The 18,707-nt window shown below is 52.5% G+C and overlaps 1 protein-coding gene across 3 annotated transcripts; it reads left to right on the forward strand.

The window, feature by feature from the left end:
• The first annotated feature begins 3,004 nt into the window (after positions 1–3,004).
• On the forward strand, positions 3,005–17,249 carry ZBED1 (zinc finger BED-type containing 1). Of its 3 annotated transcripts, none has more exons than XM_017854240.1 (2): positions 3,005–3,293; positions 12,930–17,241. In XM_017854240.1, exon 2 carries the CDS (start codon positions 12,981–12,983, stop codon positions 15,063–15,065), a length of 2,085 nt encoding a protein of 694 aa, XP_017709729.1. In that variant the 5' UTR covers positions 3,005–3,293; positions 12,930–12,980; the 3' UTR covers positions 15,066–17,241. The 3 variants fall into 3 exon arrangements, with proteins under 3 accessions (XP_017709729.1, XP_017709728.1, XP_017709730.1); XM_017854239.1 differs by having other exon boundaries at positions 3,070–3,293; positions 12,927–17,249; XM_017854241.1 differs by lacking the exon at positions 3,005–3,293 and adding an exon at positions 6,297–6,313.
• Positions 17,250–18,707: the final 1,458 nt, after the last annotated feature.

Below are 18,707 nucleotides of genomic sequence, written 5' to 3' on the forward strand. Positions count from 1 at the left end.
GCCGTGACCGGCAAAGAATGTGTCTTCCTGGTTTTTAAGATGGAGTTGATGATTAAAATGGTGTCACCCCAGCTCTCCCAGGCTCCTGTCTTCCAAACACAGCGGGTGTTAGGATCTGTCTGGAGTCTGGATGCCAGGTCTGGGGTCCCCTGGGGGACCGGGTGAGGGACTGGGAGGGTTGCGGTGGGGTGAAGGTCTGATTGTCTGGGTGAGGGGATCCATGAAGAATTCCAGCAGGAGGCTGGTGGGGGATCCATGTGGGGTTTCAGCCTTCGTCCTGGTGGGGGATCTTTGTGGGGTTTCAGCCTGGCCCTGGTAAGGGTATGGGTGGGGGTTCTGTGCTGGGCTGGGGTTCCCTGAGGGAGCCCAGACAACTCTGTGGTTGTCTGGGGTTCTCAACCAAGGTCCGAGTAAGGGTCTGCCATCCCAGTAGGGATCAGGGTAGGGAGGGGTTCGTGGTACCTGAAGTAGTCTGGAGTTCTCTGCAGGGGCTGGGATGGGGGTCCGTGGTCCCTGCAGGGTTGCAGGGGGGCAGGGAAATGGAGGGGTGGGTTTGGTGGGTGGTGTCTGTGGCCTGGCAGGAATTGGGGTGGGGTCTGTGGTCTCTCTCAGTAGGAATTGGGGTGTGGGGTCCGTGCTTGGGGCAGGGTCTGTGGTCTCAGTAGAAACTGCAGTGTGGGGTCTGTGCTTGGGGCAGGGTCTGTGGTCTCAGTAGGAACTGGAGTGTGGGGTCCATGGTCCTTGCAGCTGACCAGAGTCCTCTGTGGGAGTCCTGCTCCATAATCCTGGCGTGGGTCTGGGTGGTCGTCTGGGGTTCCCCATGGGGTCCAAGTGGGGGTCTGTGGTCCCTGCTGGGGTCTGCATGGAGTTCCATGATTCTGGCTAAGATGGGGAGCGTGGTTCCCATAGTGGTCCCGGTCCCCTGTGAGGTCTGGTTGGAGGATGTGTTATCCCATGATGGGGGTCCTGGCTGGGGTCTGAAAGGGGTTCCACCGTCTTGGCTGGAGTGTGGGGTCTTGGGGAGGCAGTCCCAGCTGGGGTCTGTAGTCCTGGGGGGCGTCCTGGCAGGGGTCTGTGGTCTTGCAGGGTGCTGGCTGGGGCCTGTGGTCCAGGGGTGGTTCTGGTGGAGGTGGAGGTCCTGGAAGGGGGCCCCAGTAGGTAGGAGTCTGTGATCCTGGAAAGGGGTCCTGGTGGTGGGGTCCAAGTGAAGGTCTGTGGTCCTGGGGGGACCCTGGGAGGATCTGTGGTCCTGGAGAATCCCGGTGGAGGTCTGTGGTCCTGGTGGGGTTCTTGGGGGGGTCTGTGGTCTGGGGGTGCCCCAGTGGGGGGGTCTGTGGTCTGGGGGTGCCCCAGTGGGGGGTCTGTTGTCTTGGGGGTCCCAGCAGGGGTCTGGGGTCCTGTGGGGGGGGTTCTGGGGAGGAGACTATGAATCTGAGTTGGGTGCTGGCTGGGGTCTGTGGTCCTGGGGGTGTCCTGTGGTACTGGGGTGGTCCTGGCTGGGGTCTGTGGCCCCTGGTGGGGGTCTTGGCTGGGGTCTGTGGTCCTGGGGCATACTGGCTGGGGTCGTTAGTCCCTGGTGGGTGTGGAAGGTCCCTGCTGGTGTCTGGTGGGGTCCCTGGGGGGGATTCCTGGCTGGGGTCTGTGGGTCCTGGGGTGGGCGGCGGGGAGTTCTGGCTTGAGGTCTGTGGTCCTGGCCGTGGGTGTTTGTGTGGGGATCCCTGCGGGTCTGGGGGCCTGGGAGGGGGTCCTGGCTGGGGTCTGTGGGTCCTGGGGAGGGAGTCCTGGCTGGTGAGTCGGGTGCCTAGGGGGGGGCGTCCTGGGCTGGGGGTCTGTGGTCCTGGGAGGATCCTGGCTGGCGTCTGTGGTCCATGGGGGGGGCATCCTGGCTGGGGTCCTGTGGTCCTGGGGGGGGGCCGTCCTGGCTGGGTCCGTGGGCCTGGCCGGGGGGCGTCTGGCTGGGGTCTGTGGTCCTGGGAAGGAGTCCTGGCTGGGGTCTGTGGTCCTGGGGGGGGCATCCTGGCTAGAGTCCTGTGGTCTGGGGGGGGCGTCCTGGCTGGGGTCGGGTGGTCCCTGGAGGGGTGGTCCGGCTGGGGTCAGTGGGTCCCTGGAGGGGTGTCCTGCTGGGGTCTGTGGTCCTGGGGGCCGTCCTGGCTTGGGTCTGTGGTCCTGGGGAGGGATCCTGCTGGAGTCTGTGGTCCTGGGGGGGGCCGTCCTGGCTGGGGTCTGTGTCCTGGGGGGGGCGTCCTGGCCCTGGGTCTGTGGTCCTGGGGTGGGCGTCCTGGCTGGGGTCTGTGGTCCTGGGCATCCTGGCTGGAGTCCCTGTGGTCCTGGGGAGGCGTCCTGGCTGGGTAGGTGGCCTGTGGGCGTCCCTGGCTGGGTCTGTGGGTCCTGGGGGGGGCGTCCTGGCTGGGGTCTGGGTCCCTGGGGCGTCCCTGGCTAGAGTCTGTGGTCCTGGGGGCGTCCCTGCTGGGGTCGGTGGTCCCTGGGGGTCCCCAGTCCTGCAGGCGAGCGGGATCCCAAGCGGGCCCGGGCGGGGTCCTGGGGTGGGGGGTCCCGCAAGGCCGGGGGTCCGCGGCGGGCAGGGGCGGCCGGGGCGGCGCGTTTCCCGCCGTCCGTCCGGGCAGGGCGGGGGGCGCAGAGTCCGCGGGCGGCCGCGAAGCGGCGGTCGGCGCGGCCGGGGCAGCCATGTCGCCATGTCCTGCGGGCGCCGGCGCCCTGCGGTTCACGCGGCCGGCGCCGCGGTGACCTGTGCGCAGCTGCTACGGCGTTGCCGCGGGGGTGAACTGGAGCCAGGTCGCGGGGCGGGGTGGGGTCGGGCTCCGGGGACCCGGGTGGGGCGGGGCGCGGGCCGGGCGGGCTCGGGGGCGGGCGCGGGTCTCCGCGTGACCTGCCCGAAGGCCGTGGCAGCTTCCCTGGGAAGTGGGACTGGGCGGGGCGCCGGTGGGGCCGGGGTGGCGGGGGGCGTGCGCGGGCTGGGAACTCCCGCCCCGCGCTTCGCGTCCCCGCCGGCTCTTCCCCGCGCCCCTGCCGCCTGCCGGCGGCCCTTCCCTCCGCGCGTGTTCCTCCCCGCTGTCCGGGTCGGGCTGCAACCCGAGCCGCCCCCGGGCACCCACCCCGGCCCACACGGACACCTCCGGGCCATGGCCGGAGGACCCGGGGCTCGCACGCCCCGCGCCCCGGACCGCAGGCAGCTCTGCCTGCCGCCTGCGGTCGGCCAGTGACCGCGCGCCTCCGCCAGGCCCCGGAGGGGAGGAGGGGGCGTCCCAGGGACCTCGACCCCCACCCACCCCAGGGTAAGTGAGGACGGGCCCTTCTCCGGAGAACGTCTCCAGAGGGGACCCAGGGGCGGCTGCTCGGGCACTGGGGAGCCACGGAGGTCTGGTGGGGAGGGCAGGCCCGTTAAGTGGCAACTTTGTTTCCTTGGCCTTTGTAAACATCTCTGAGTCACAGAGCTCCAACTTTGCAGGACTCGTTTACTGTCTGAACTCATCAGTGAGGACTGCCACTGTGTTTTGTGTATGAAGATTACTTATATTCATAGATTTGCAGGTTCAGAACTTATTAATTTATTTTTTTGTAATAGGAAGTAGAGATGAACTCTTGCTATGTTGCCCAGGCTACTCTCGAACTCCTGGGCTCAAGCAGTCCTGCCTCAGCCTCCCAAAGTGCTGGCATTACAGGCACCAGCCACTGCATCCGACTGATGTTTTAAATTTTTTGTGGACGGGGTCTTGCTGTGTTGCCCAGGCTGGTCTCAAACTCCTGGGCTCAAGCGATCTTCCTGCCTTTGCCTCCCAAACTGCTGGGGTAAATTACAGCTGTGAGCCACCAAACCTGTCTAATGTTTTAATTTTTTTTTTGTAGCAATAGGGTCTTCCTATGTTGCCCAGGCCGCTCTGAAACTCATGGGCGGAAGCAATGCTCCTACCTGGGTCTCCCAAAGTGCTGGGTTTACAGGCGTGAGCCACCACGCCTGGGTAATGTTTTAAATTTTTTGTAGAGATGGCATCTCACCATGTGGCCCAGGCTGGTCTTGAACCCCCTGGCCTGCAGCAGTCCTCCAATGTGGGCCTCCCAAACTGCTGGGATTACAGACAGAGCGCCACTGTACCCAGCCCATATTCTCAATTTAAATCTAGAAACTTGTAAACAGTTATTTGTGAACTGGTATAAAGGGAATGATAATTCCATGTTAGGTTAAATGACAGTTTGTTTCAAAAATGACAGTTATCCAAAACAGAGCGTTCAGAGGGTCAGTGTGGTGGGGATGGTGGTGTACGTTGCCCCATATGTCTTAAATGTCCGGCCTAAGAAGAGAGCTGTTATTTCTGCCTCTGTAGACGGTTTCATGGCATGTCAGGAGGCCTCTGGAAGACACTACCGCACGCCTCTGGGAGACTGGGAGTCAGCCAGGCGAAGCGCTTGGGTGCCTTATTGTGAAATGACTTTCGACTTCCACTCTGCACCCACTGGGGGAACCCCAGGGGTCCCAGCTCCACACTTTGAGAAGCGTGCCTGGAGTGGATGTTTTAAAATGAGCCTCACTCTCTCCCGCCTCTAGCCAGAAAAAGCTTTGAGTTTTCTGTGAGCTAAGCTTTTCTTTTTCTGCCAGGCTGGCTTCAGTGTTTGTTTTTTAAACCTGCTTAGCATAATTACAAGTGCATAGAAGAAGGAGAGTAAAGGAACTGCAGTCAGGCCTTCCTAGGGCAGGAGAGCATGTTTGTTTGAAGTGAGTAATCAGTTGCAAGGTGAACGGTTTACAGCCACCGAACAATTGTGTGGAGTCTCGCAGAAGGTGATGTTTTAGTTTTGCTTACAGAAAGGTCCCCTTAAACCTTCCAAAGGGCCTGTGTGGACCCTGGCAGAAGAGGCTGGGGTTCCCGCAGCAGCTCACCAAAACTCTGGCCTTTGAAAAACTTGTTCTTTGTGCATTAGAAAGGAGGGCTGGATACTTTTTTTCCCCCCTGTATTGATTAAATAACAACAACAGAGGGTTGTTAAAGAGGACAAGCTTCTGGTGAAGTCACGTGTCTGCCAAAGGACTCTGTACCCAGCGTGTATGGAAACAGAACGGTCTTCTCTAAAGATTAACTTCAGTAGCTTGGCCTCATCGAGCCCCTTCCTGTGTTTGGATTAAAAGTCATTTTCGTTATCAGTGGAGGAATGCCGTTTTCCGGGGTCTGCTGGTGGCCAGCTTCCTAGACGGCACTTTGCATTTGCTTCTCTCTGGTGGACCTTCCCTGTTGATGAGGAAACGCTGAACTTTGTCCAGAGCATTTGAGCTAAGCGGTTTGAATAACCACGAGGGCCAGTTTCCCCACTGCAGATTGGAAGCAAGGGCAGTTTTTTCTTAGGATTTCCAAATGGAGCTTGTTCTTAGGTATCTTACAAAGGAAATGCCGGGGTTACACATTCCACATGAGTTGACTTACATAGTATGAGAAGGAAGAAACTGCGGCTGGAATCCACTCCTAAATGGTGTCTTCATCATGGAAAAACAAGATAATTACAAATTAATCATAGATGTTGGTCATGCCTTTACAGAGGGGGTTTAGAAGCAAATTGACAATTCCTATAAGAGGGTCTGTCTCTGTGTTCTTAAGACTGTCCATGCGGCCCATTCAGTAAGGTGTATCTGTTGGTTGGATCTTAAAGTAGGTGATTTAATCAGTGCATTTAATATCCTAATATGGCATCAAAACTTGAACATTGATGTGGCCTGAAATCTGTTGAAATTGATCGTATTGAGTGAAGAAAGTCTCTACCCACCAGTATTAATAACAGGGTGATGTGTTTAGAAATTACATTTTCTCTGATGCATCAATGAGTTTTGCAAAAGGAGAGAAACTTGATGGTACCTATAGTCAAGTCCAGTTCCAGGACTGCACAGAACTTTTCTTAAAAGTTCTGTTGTAAATAATAGGCCACAGAATATTCCTTCACTTTCTGGGATGCAAAATGGACTCGTAAATGCTGTACCACAGGAGTGAGTATTTACAAAAAATATGCCAACTGGCCCACTTACAAAGCTATTTATAGAAGTCCTACTTTTCAAACTTTTTTTTTTTAACCTACAAAGGGAAAGTTAATTCTTGTTGGTTTTGTAAGTAGTGAACAGTGGCTATTAGAGATCAGGTAGGAGTAAAAACAGCAGTTTTCCAACTTCTTTTTTTTTTTTTTTTCGAGACCAAGTTTTGCTCTTGTCGCCCAGGCTGGAGTACAATGGCGTGATCTCGGCTCACCACAACCTCTGCCTTCCGGATTCAAGTGATTCTCCTGCCTCAGTCTCCCGAGTAGCTGGGATTACAGGCATGTATGTGCCACCACGCCTGGCTAATTTTGTATTTTTAGTAGAGACGGGGTTTCTCCATGTTGGTCAGGCTGGTCTCAAACTCCCGACCTCAGGTGAGCCGTCCATCTTGGCATCCCAGATTGCTGGGATTACAAGAGTGAGCCCCTGTGCCCAGCCTCCAACTTCTTGATCATAGAATCCCCTTCAAAAAAACGAGGACCCCGGACAGTTTTTGTTTTTGTGGGACTATAACAGCCAATAAGTCATCCTGTTAGACATTGAAACAGAAATTTAAAACATATTTAACAATTTATTTAAAAGTAATGGTAACAGGCCAGTTACATGTTACTACCAAGAATGTATGTCATATATTTATTGTTTATTTTATTTTTATTAAATATATATATTTTTAGAATATACTTTTCTATAAATATAAAATACAAGTAAGTTGTGTATAATGTAGATGTAAATGAAAACAACTGATAGTTTTATATAAATATGTAAATGTGTACAATTAAATCTTGCTAACATCTATCACCTGCTGTTTTTCCTTTGTGGTGGGAACATGTAAAATCTCTTTTAGCTGTTTTTCTGTTTTTTATTTCCATAGATTATAGGGGAATAGGTGGTGTTTGGTTCCATGAGTAAGTTTTTTAGTGGTAATTTGTGAGATTTCGGTGTACCCATCACCTGAGCAGTATACACTGCACACAAGACATTTAAAATATCTATTAGTGGGCTGGGCACAGTGGCTCACGCCTGTAATCCCAGCACTTTAGGAGGCTGAGGCGGGTGGATTGTCTGAGCTCAGGAGTTTGAGACCAGCCTGGGCAATACAGTGAAACCCTGTCTCTATTAAAATACAAAAATTTAGCTGGGTGTGGCAGTGTGTGCCTGTAGTCCCAGCTACTCAGGAGGCTGAGGCAGGAGAATGGTGTGAACCCGGGAGGTGGAGGTTGCAGTGAGCTGAGATTGCGCCACTGAACTCCAGCCTGGGCGACAGAGCGAGACTCCGTCTCAAAAAATAAAAAATAAAATAAACAAATAAAAATAAAAACCTCTTTTAGCTATTTTGAAATACGTAATACACTATTAACTATAGCCACCACGCTGTGCAGTAGGTCACTGAAACTTATTTCACCCGTCGAACAGAAACTTGCTGCCCTTTGGCCATGTGTTGTATGTTTTTTAAAATAAAAATGATGGCCATTTCCAGAATAATAACTTAGGGAGAAGAATGGCTGAGTTTTAGGGTTTTGTCAGCCTCATCCACAAAGGGATAGACGGTGGCTGGCTCCTTCCTCTGCTTCTTCACACTGGTGTCTTGTGACGTGTCGTTCTGGTAAGAGTCATGTGAGCCACGTCTACTGGCCTCTCACGGATGTGCAGTTGGAAACGTGAAATCGCCGGCCCCCTGAGAGCGTTCTGGGGAGTATCCCCCGCAATCCCCCCACCGGGGATGCTGCACCAGCCTTGAAGAATGAGGCAGTGAGAGGCTGGTTTGCAGCAACCTTTATTCGTGGCCTTGTGTGCACGGAAGCACTGCAAGGGAGGAGGAAGGAGGAGGGAGGGTACTCACTGCAGAAGGCCAGCTCCGCTGTGGCTGTTACGTGGGTTCAGGTGGAACCCACCTGCTGTGTGGACGGTTCTTTACCTGGGAGTCCCATGGGATTCTGACAGCAGGCGACATGTAGGAGGGAGCTTCTTGTGCCTCCATCCAGGAGTCACTTGGTTAGGGGTTTGGGAATTTCTGCTGTCGGTACAAAACTTCGCTCCAGGTACTAGACCTGTTTCAGCCAAATAATAATAATGATCATCATAATAGAATATAATCCTTTGTTCACCTAAGTAATAATAATATTAATAATAATAGAATATAAATGTTTGTTCATGGTACTGGGCCGTCTTTCAGTCCAATAATAATAATAACTAGGAATAATTATAATAATGATAAAATATAAACCTTTGCTTCACGTTCCTGGGACGTCTTTCAGCCAAATAATAATAATATTAATGAGAGTATAAACCTTTGTTCAGGGTACTGCGATCTCTTTCAACCCAGTAATAATCATACCAATAGTAATAATAATGATAGAATATAACCTTTGCTTCATCTCCTGGAATGTCTTTCAGCCAAATAATAACAATAATGTTAATGATAATAGAATAGAAACCTTTGCTCAGGGTACTGCGACCTCTTTCAGCCCAATATTAACAATAGCAATAGTAATAATGATAATAATGATAGAATACAAACCTTTCCTTCATCTCCTGGAATGTCTCTCAGCCAAGTAACAATAATAATATTAATGATAATAGAATAGAAACCTTTGCTCGGGGTACTGCGACCTCTTTCAGCCCAATATTAACAATAGCAATAGTAATAATGACAATAATGATAGAATACAAAACTTTGCTCCAGGTCCTGGGAGCTCCTTCAGCCAAATAAGAAGAGCAATAGAATAGAAACCTTCATTCACAGTACTAGGACCTCTTTCAGACCAATAATAATGATAGTAATAATAATTATAATAGAATATAAACTTTTTTCTAGGTACTAGGACCTCTTTCAGCCAAATAACAATAATAGTGGAATATAAAACTTGGCTCTAGGTACCAGAACCTCTTTTCAGCCAAATAGTAATAATAAGAATAGTATTAATAGAATATAGACCTTTGATCCAGGTACTGGGACACCTGTGAGCCAAATAATAATAATAACAACGATAATAATACAACATAAACCTTTGACTGAACTACCACAACCTTTTTCAGCCACATAATAATAATAAAATATAAACTTTTGTTCCAGGTACCCAGACTTCTTTCAGCCTAATAATAATCATAGAGTATAAACCTTGACTACAGGCCCTGGCACCTTTTTCAGCCAAATAATAATAATAATAGAATATAAACTTTTGTTCTGTTACCGGGACCTCTTTCAGCCTAATAACAAAAGTAATAACAATAGAATAAAAACCTTTGCTCCAGGTTCCAGAACCTCCTTCAGCCTAATAATAATAATAATAATAATAATGATGGAATGAAAATTTTTGTTCCAGGTGTTCGGGACCTCTTCCAGCCTATTAATAATAATAATAATATAAACCTTTGCTACAGGTATCAGAACCTGTTTCAGCCACATCATAACAACAATGATAATAATAGAATAGAAACCTTTGCCCCAGGCACTGGGACTTCTTTCAGTCAAATAATCACAATAATAATAATAATAATAATAGAATTTGGATGTTTGCTCCAGCTTTCAGGACCTCCTTCAGACAGATAATAATAACCAAGTATAAACTTTTCTTCCAGGTATCGGGACCTCTTCCAGCCTAAAAATAATAGTAATAATAGCATATAAATCTTTTTTTTGTTTGTTTTCTTCTTTTTTTGAGACGGAGTTTCGCTCTTATTGCCCAGGCTAGAGTGCAATGGCGCGATCTCGGCTCACTGCAACCTCTGCTTCGCGGGTTCAAGCGATTCTCCTGCCTCAGCCTCCCGAGTAGCTGGGACTACAGGCATGTGCCACCACCATGCCCGGCTAATTTTGTATTTTTAGTGGAGGAGGGGTTTCACCATGTTTTCCAGGGTGATCTCAAACTCCTGACCTCAGGTGATGCATCCGCCTTGGCCTCCCAAAGTGCTGAGAGTACAGGCATGAGCCACTGCACCTGGTGCCAATATAAAACTCTTTGCTACAGGTACTGGGGCCTTTTTCAGCCTCATAATGATAACAACCATAACGATAATAATTAGAATATCAACCTTTGTTACTGGCACTGGGACCTCTTCCAGCCTAATCATCATAATAATAAAAGTAGTAATAAATAATGGAATAGAAACCTTTCCTTCAGGTTCCAGAACTGCTTTCAGCCTCATAATAATAATAATAATAATAAAACGTAAACTTTGTTTGAGGACTGGGACCTCTTTCAGCCTAATAGCACAGATGATAATAATGGAATGTAAACCTTTTCCCCCAAGTACCAAAGCCTGTTTCAGCCAAATAATATGATGATGATGATGATGATGATGATGATGATGATGGAGATGGAGGATCTGATAACAGCTGTGACCTCTCACTCAGGTCAGACTTAAAAGCGAGCACTTCAGAGCTAGACCGAGGCCTCTTGAGATGATTTTCTGCCTCCGCTGACTGTGTAATCCAGGGGCCCCACCCTAACTGGGCTGCAGAACATGCAGGTTGAGTGTTCCGTTTTCTGGAAGTCCCGGTTGCATTATTCATTCTCTTGGCTTGCTACCTTAGAACAAACCAGGATGCTGGCGTTGGTCAGAGGACCCCCATCCTTGCACCCTGCTTTTGGGAAGCAGCGCTCCTGGGCTATGGTAATGCCCAGTTCACCTGGCACATGGTGGCGGCTCCCTAAAAAGCGCTGGACAGGCACCGTTGATGGAAAGCCAGCAACGTAGGCCGCAACTGCCCGTGAAGACGGGGGGCCTTTCTAAGACCTCTATCCATTACTGGGGGCAAAATTAACCTTCAGAATACCTTGCTGTAATAAAGTACCAGAAACCGGAGGGCTTAAAACCATAGCTTATTCTCTCCCAGTTCTGGAGGCCAGAAGTCTGAAATCAAAGTGTCTCAGGGCTGCGCTCTCTCCGGAGGCTTAGGCGGAGGATGCTTCCTGCCTCTCCCAGCTCCTGGGGGCTCCCAGCGTCCCTGGGCTTCAGGCCAGCCACATCATCACTCTAGCCTCTGTCTCTCTCTCCATGTGGCCTTCTCTGTGTCTGTGTCTCCTCTTCTGTCTTTTATAAAGACATCTGTCACCACATTTAGGGCTTACCTGAATCCTGGATGACCTCATCTCCACATCCGTAACTCATTAGATCTACAAAATTTCTTATAACCAAGTAAGATCTCATTCCACGTCCTGGGCTTTAGGATGTGGAGATCTTTCTGTGGGCCACTGTTCAATCCACCATGATTTTAGCAGTTCCTTCTGGAGGCTCCAGGGGAGGATCCTTCCTGCCTCTCCCAGCTCCTGGGGGCTCCAGGCATTCTGGGCTTGTGGCCGCATCACTCCAGTCTCTGCCTCTGTCTCCATGTGGCCTTCTCCTCTGTGTCTGTGTCTCCTCTTCTGTCTTCTATTAAGGACACTGGTCACTGCCTTTAGGACCACCCCGACTGAGAATAATCTGATCTTAAGATCTTTGCCTTCATTATTAATACATCTGCAGAGACCCTTTTTCCAAACAAGGTCACCAGTACCAGGTGGATACAGATTTTCTTTGCCAGGGGAGGATGCTTTTCAACCCACTATAGTGATCATTGAAATATGCCTCCTTGCACTGACTGTCCCGACACTCTGAACGTGCCTGGGTGGTGCATTTCGTTGTTTACCCTCCTGAGTGCTGTGCTGGACACTGGCAGATACAATTACACCTTTTAACAAAGCCCAGCTGTCATTTTGGGCAACCCAGTCACAGAGGTGGCCTCCTGAGTGGCACCTGGAAGGGCCTGTATGTGTGAGTGAGTCTTCAACCTCAACAGGAACCCTAGGGACTGGCTTCGGGGTCATCTAAGCCTCCATACCAAGTGCCCCATGATGTTTGCACAGGTGTGTGATATTTGCCCAGTTGGGCCTTTCTGCCCACAGGTGTGACTGGACACAATGGGCGTTTTGAGAAGTTCCAGGGATTGAGAAATCCATGCTTCTTCAGACGTGCTTACAGATCACGGATGTACCTGTGCTAAAAACAAAGCCTGTGACATTCCACATGGCTTCATTTTAAACCATAAACTTGGAGAAGAGTGTGCAATGCCTCTTAGCCATAGGAAATCCGGCTGTGGCCAGATGGAGGTCCTGTTTGGCTTCTTTAATGCAGTCAATGAAACTCGGGTGGCATTCGACAGCGATTCTTGCTGTGATGGTTGCCGGCAGGGGGGTCTGTCTGGCCGCTTGTGGACTCTTCTGTGTAGGCGACGTCCCCAGAAAAGATCTACGCAGCTTTCCCACGTGGCAGGTGCTTGGCAAAGCTCTTAGAACAGGAACAACAAGCCCCTGTGATGAGAAGGGCACTGTCAGGCCGGGCGCGGTGGCTCACGTCTGTCATCCCAGCACTTTGGGAGGCCGAGGCGGGTGGATCACCTGAAGTCAGGAGTTCGAGACCAGCCTGACCAACATAGTGTCTCTACTAAAACTACAAAATTAGCTGGGCATGGTGGCGGCGCCTGTAATCCCAGCTACTCAGGAGGCTGAGGCAGGAAAATCGCTTGAACCCGGGAGGCGGAGGTTGCAGTGAGCTAGGATCACGCCACTGCACTGCAGCCCGGGTGACAGAGCGAGACTCTGTCTCAAAAAAAAAAAAAAAAAAAAAAGGCACTTGTCAGGTACAGCCCTGCAAAAATGCCGTGCTCACTCGCAAACCTGTACGTTGACATGTGCGGCATCGCTGCGTTGGATTAACGTAGAAGAAAGAGCGTGTTCCTGCGCTAGCTTCCCTCCTCCGCTTTGCAAAAGTGACCCGCAAGGAAGGTCCGGCTGTCCGGCCCCAGTGCCCTTTGGTTGAAAGCGGAGCTGCCCCGGCACCCCGGCCGTCTCCCCAGCAGGGCTCCCACAGCTGCCTGGGTCCCTTCTCATGCTGTGTTTGTCTTGGCCCTTCTCAGCAGGTCCCCACGCATGAGCGGCCGTCCAAGCAGGCAGGCTCCAGTGGAGAAGCAATGGAGAACAAAAGCCTGGAGAGCTCCCAGACAGACCTGAAGCTGGTGGCCCACCCCCGCGCCAAGAGCAAGGTGTGGAAGTATTTCGGCTTTGACACCAATGCCGAGGGATGCATCCTGCAGTGGAAGAAAATCTACTGCCGTATCTGCATGGCGCAGATCGCCTACTCCGGAAACACCTCCAACCTGTCCTACCACCTGGAGAAGAACCACCCGGAGGAATTCTGCGAGTTTGTGAAGAGCAACACGGAGCAGATGCGCGAGGCCTTTGCCACCGCCTTCTCCAAGCTGAAGCCCGAGTCGTCGCAGCAGCCCGGGCAGGACGCGCTGGCTGTCAAGGCAGGCCACGGCTACGACAGCAAGAAGCAGCAAGAGCTGACGGCCGCGGTGCTGGGCCTCATCTGCGAGGGGCTGTACCCGGCCTCCATCGTGGACGAGCCCACCTTCAAGGTGCTGTTGAAGACGGCTGACCCCCGGTACGAGCTGCCCAGCCGGAAGTACATCTCCACCAAAGCCATCCCTGAGAAGTACGGGGCCGTCCGGGAGGTGATCCTGAAGGAGCTGGCTGAGGCCACCTGGTGTGGCATCTCCACTGACATGTGGAGGAGCGAGAACCAGAACCGTGCCTACGTCACGCTGGCCGCCCACTTCCTGGGCCTGGGCGCCCCCAACTGCCTGTCCGTGGGCTCCCGCTGCCTGAAGACCTTCGAGGTGCCCGAAGAGAACACGGCGGAGACCATCACGCGGGTGCTCTACGAGGTCTTCATCGAGTGGGGCATCAGCGCCAAGGTCTTTGGGGCCACCACCAACTACAGCAAAGACATCGTGAAGGCGTGCTCCCTGCTGGACATCGCCGTGCACATGCCCTGCCTGGGCCACACCTTCAACGCCGGCATCCAGCAGGCCTTCCAGCTCCCGAAGCTGGGGGCGTTGCTGTCGCGCTGCCGCAAACTGGTGGAGTACTTCCAGCAGTCTGCCGTGGCCATGTACATGCTCTATGAGAAGCAGAAGCAGCAGAACGTGGCCCACTGCATGCTGGTGAGCAACCGCGTCTCCTGGTGGGGGAGCACGCTGGCCATGCTGCAGCGCCTCAAGGAGCAGCAGTTCGTCATCGCCGGGGTCCTCGTGGAGGACAGCAACAACCACCACCTGATGCTGGAGGCCAGCGAGTGGGCCACCATCGAGGGGCTGGTCGAGCTCCTGCAGCCGTTCAAGCAGGTGGCCGAGATGCTGTCGGCCTCCAGGTACCCCACCATCAGCATGGTGAAGCCGCTGCTGCACATGCTGCTCAACACCACGCTCAACATCAAGGAGACGGACTCCAAGGAGCTCAGCATGGCCAAGGAGGTCATCGCCAAGGAGCTCTCCAAGACCTACCAGGAGACGCCTGAGATTGACATGTTTCTCAACGTCGCCACCTTCCTGGACCCCCGCTACAAGAGGCTGCCCTTCCTCTCTGCCTTCGAGCGGCAGCAGGTGGAGAACCGCGTCGTGGAAGAGGCCAAGGGCCTGCTGGACAAGGTCAAAGACGGTGGCTACCGGCCGGCCGAGGACAAGGTCTTCCCGGTGCCCGAGGAGCCTCCCGTGAAGAAGCTCATGCGGACGTCCACGCCTCCGCCCAGCAGCGTCATCAACAACATGCTGGCCGAGATCTTCTGCCAGACGGGTGGCATGGAGGACCAGGAGGAATGGCACGCCCAGGTGGTGGAGGAGCTGAGCAACTTCAAATCCCAGAAGGTGCTCGGCCTCAACGAAGACCCCCTCAAGTGGTGGTCGGACCGCCTGGCCCTCTTCCCCCTGCTGCCCAAGGTGCTTCAGAAGTACTGGTGCGTGACAGCCACGCGCGTGGCGCCCGAGCGTCTCTTCGGTTCCGCCACCAACGTGGTCAGTGCCAAGAGGAACCGGCTGGCCCCCGCGCACGTGGACGAGCAGGTGTTTCTGTATGAGAACGCCCGGAGTGGGGCAGAGGCGGAACCCGAGGACCAGGACGAGGGGGAGTGGGGCCTGGACCAGGAGCAGGTGTTCTCCTTGGGGGACGGCGTCAGCGGCGGCTTCTTTGGCATCAGGGACAGCGGCTTCCTGTAGCGAGGAAGCGACTTGTCTTACAAGTCGTCCCCGCAGCAGCCCACTGGATGCTTTGCTGTACATACTCACCCGGTCAGCTTGGTTTTGAACCTCAGAGACCATCCACTGTCTTTGACGCCTAGAAGGTGGAAAAAGGAAAGAGATTCGAGAAGCGAGAGAGGGCTAGGCGTGGTGGCTCTCGTCTGTAATCCCAGCACTTTGGGAGGCCGAGGTGGGCAGATTAACTGAGGTCAGAAGATGGAGACCAGACTGGCCAACATGGCGAACCTGTCTCTACTAAAAATACAAAAATTAGCTACGCATGATGGTACGTGCCTGTAATCCCAGCTACTCTGGAGGCTGAGGCCAGAGAATCACTTGAACCTGGCAGGTGGAGGTTGCAGTGAGCTGAGATTGCTCCACTGCACTCCAGCCTGGGTGACAAGAGCGAGACTCTCTGAAAAAGAAAAAAAAAGACACAAGAGAGGCGGCTTTGAGTGGGTTTCCTTTCCTCCCCTATTCCCGGGGCCCTGATGGCTTCTGCTTGGGAATTGCAACGCTCAACTCCCCGCGTGCAGCAGAGCCTAGAGGGGCTGTTCCTTCACAGATAAGACCCACACCATACCATATCTGATGCAAGTTCTCCCTGGGAGGGTGTACGAGACACAGGAACATTCTGAGTGGCGTCGAAGGAGCCTTTCCTGATCATGTGTGACTTCTGCGAGGTCCAGATCACTGAATTCATGTTTACATTCTCCTGCAAGCAGGGACCTCTTGCTTCTGGGAAACGGGGAGAGACCTTTTAGCCAAAATGCCCTTCTTCAAAAGAGAGACTTTTAAAAAAATGTTTGGTTAAAATGTGACAGATGAGTAAAAAATGCAGGCACTTAAGAAAACAGGTGTGGAATGTGTTGCGTTTTCGACAGGTTGCTGTCAGCCTGCTTCTTGCTCCCTGTCAAAATTCACTTTGTGGAGTTGGTCCTTGAAAACTGGGTGGTGGGTCATGCTGCGGTCAGGAGTTCGAGACCAGCCTGGCCAACCAACATGGTGAAGCCTCGTCTCTACTAAAAATACAAAAAAATTAGCCAGGTGTGTGGTGGCATGTACCTGTAATCCCAGCTACTTGGGAGGCTGAGGTGGGAGAATCGCTTGAGCCCAGGAGTCAGCGGTTGCAGTGAGCCAAGACTGCGCCACTGCACTCCAGTCTGGATGACAGAGTGAGACTCTTGTCTCAAAACAAAACGAAACAAAAGTGGGCGGCTCACGGGTCTGGAGGTTATGTCTCGTGTGTCTCAGCCCTAAAAGTCCGGTTCCCCCGTGCCGCCAGCTTTTCCACACAGGGTGTGTTTGATTTGATTACCGGAAAGGACTCTTGCTGCTTCTCTTTTAGACTCCATAGCACAGGGGAAATTACTTTTAAAATATTGCCACCGGAGGGGTTTTCCGTGGCTGGATTCTTGCGAGTTGCTTTCAGTCATTCAGGGAAACAAAGACGTTTTCCAACATGTAGGACTGCTTTTTAACTGGAGGAAAAATACTTAATGAAGCTTAGCGTATTGCTTGGATTCTACGTGCAGCAGGTTCTCTGCCTCCGTGAAGACAAGGTGGGCTGGGGAGGACAGTGTCTAGGAGGGATGACCCCACTCAGCTCCAGGCAATGTTCTGCCGAGACCCGAAGAACTCTGGGTGTCAGAGGGTGAAGCGGGAACTACCTGCATTTCACAGCTGCTGACTTCTCAGGGCTACAAGCAGCACAGAATTTTATCCTTACATCCCGAGCCGGTGTAAGTCTGTAGAAAAGGAAGCGGGGGAGAAATCCACGTAACCTTTGCTGGCTTTTTAAGGGAAGTGGTTCTGCCGTGAACTTGGAACCCTCAGCTCCGGGTGTTCTGAGCAGAAGGGCAGCTGGAAGGGACACAGTGGGGCAGGCTTTGGGGTTGCTCTCTGTTCCGCCCCGAGGCTGGGGACGCAGGGCAGCCTGTGCCTCCAGGGGCTCTATTCTGTAGCATTGCCAGCGTTCCCTTTACAAGTCTCAATCATTTGCTTTTCGTCACTCGTGTGAAAAATGTGACCTGCTCCGGCTCTGTCTTCATTTTTATTTTTAAGCCATTGTTCCCCTCCTAAATGGTTGCCTCTTATTTAATGCTTTCAAGTTGGACTGTTGTTCAATAAACCAGAGAACGACATTAGCTCCTCATTCCTTTGCCGCGTGTCCGTCTGGACTGCAGCTTGTCTGAACCCCTTGATCCTGGGAGTGGAGGGAGGGGTTTTGTTGTTATTATTTTATTTTATTTTGTTGTGGTCCTTGTTTAAAGCAACTTTTTCCAGGGCACCCACAGTCAGTTCTCTGCTCCTCTTTCTCATCTGTAAATCCCCGAGTTATGATGGACTTTCGGGTGTTTTGGCATCAAAATACCTGAGTGAATCAAGTCGGCAGCTGGTGAAAGCGTTTCCTGGGAGCAGAGATTTTTGCCGGTTCCTTCGCTTAGTGGATAGTTGTATAAAAGGAGGTCCGATGGACGAGGCAGCCTGGATGGATCCGGATGGCATCAGCGCCTTCCCTCTCCCCCCAGCCTCCTTCTCTCCCCTCTTGCCTGTCTTCATCATCTCCTGTCACATCCTCTCTTCCTTCCCTCCTCCTTCCCTCCAGCCCTCCTTTTTCTTCAGTCAACCAATCCTTCCTTCCTATCCTTCCTTCCTTCCTTCCTTCCTTCCTCCCTCCCTCCCTCCCTTCCTCCTTCTCTCCCTTCCTTCCTTCCCTCCTTCTCTCCCTTCCTTCCCTCCCTTCTCTTCCCTTCCTTCTCTTCCCTTCCTTCTCTTCCCTTCCTTCTCTTCCTTCCTTCCTCCCTTCTCTCCCTTCTTGTCTCCCTTCCCTTCCCTCCCCTTCCCTTCCCTTCTCTCCCTCCCTTCCTTTCCTTCCTTCCTCCCTCCCTTCTCTCCCTCCCTCCCTTCTCTCCCTCCCTTTCCTTCCTTCCTCCTTTCTCTCCCTCCCTCCCTTCCTTCTCTCCCTTCCTTCCCTCCATCCCTCCCTACCTCGTTCCTTCCTTCCCTCTGTCCCTCTTCTTCTCCCTCTCTTCTTCCTTCCTTCCCTCCTTCTGTCCCTCCCTCCCTTTTCTCCCTCCCTCCCTCCCTTCCTCTTTCCTTTTCCTTCCATCCCTTTTTTCTTCCTTCCCTTTCTGCTTTCCTTCCTCCCTCCCTCTTTTCTTCCCTCCTAAGAAAACAGTGGCCCCCGAGAAACACAGGAAGGCCAGGATGTGCCCCTCTGCCCGGAATGTGCCCCTCTGCCCAGACTTGCCTTTCTGTGCGCTATTGGTTGACTGGCTGCCCTTAGGCATCAGTAAAATGTCGAATTTCTTTTTCTTGCACGTTTTGGGTTGAAAGGGGCTCATTTTCAGTCCTGTAACTAAGCATTTGCATCATGATGTTCATTTCAGTGGGACATGTTTACACGTTTTTCCCATGAGAAGTAATTCTAGTCCTTGAGTTCTTGTAGACACATTTCCTTCACCCCGGCATAGTTGCCCTCCGGGCCTGTGTGACGCTCCTTCCTCACGGTGGCGGGATGGTTTGGTTTGGGTTGGTTTTCACGCTTGTACAGGCCTCACTCTGAGCTGCTGGGTTTCCCCCCCTTTGCAGAATTGCCTGCTTCGCACTGTTTTCCTA

This window comes from Rhinopithecus bieti, unplaced genomic scaffold (genome assembly GCF_001698545.2).
Source record: "Rhinopithecus bieti isolate Rb0 unplaced genomic scaffold, ASM169854v2 scaffold_38008, whole genome shotgun sequence".
Taxonomy (NCBI): domain Eukaryota; kingdom Metazoa; phylum Chordata; class Mammalia; order Primates; family Cercopithecidae; genus Rhinopithecus; species Rhinopithecus bieti.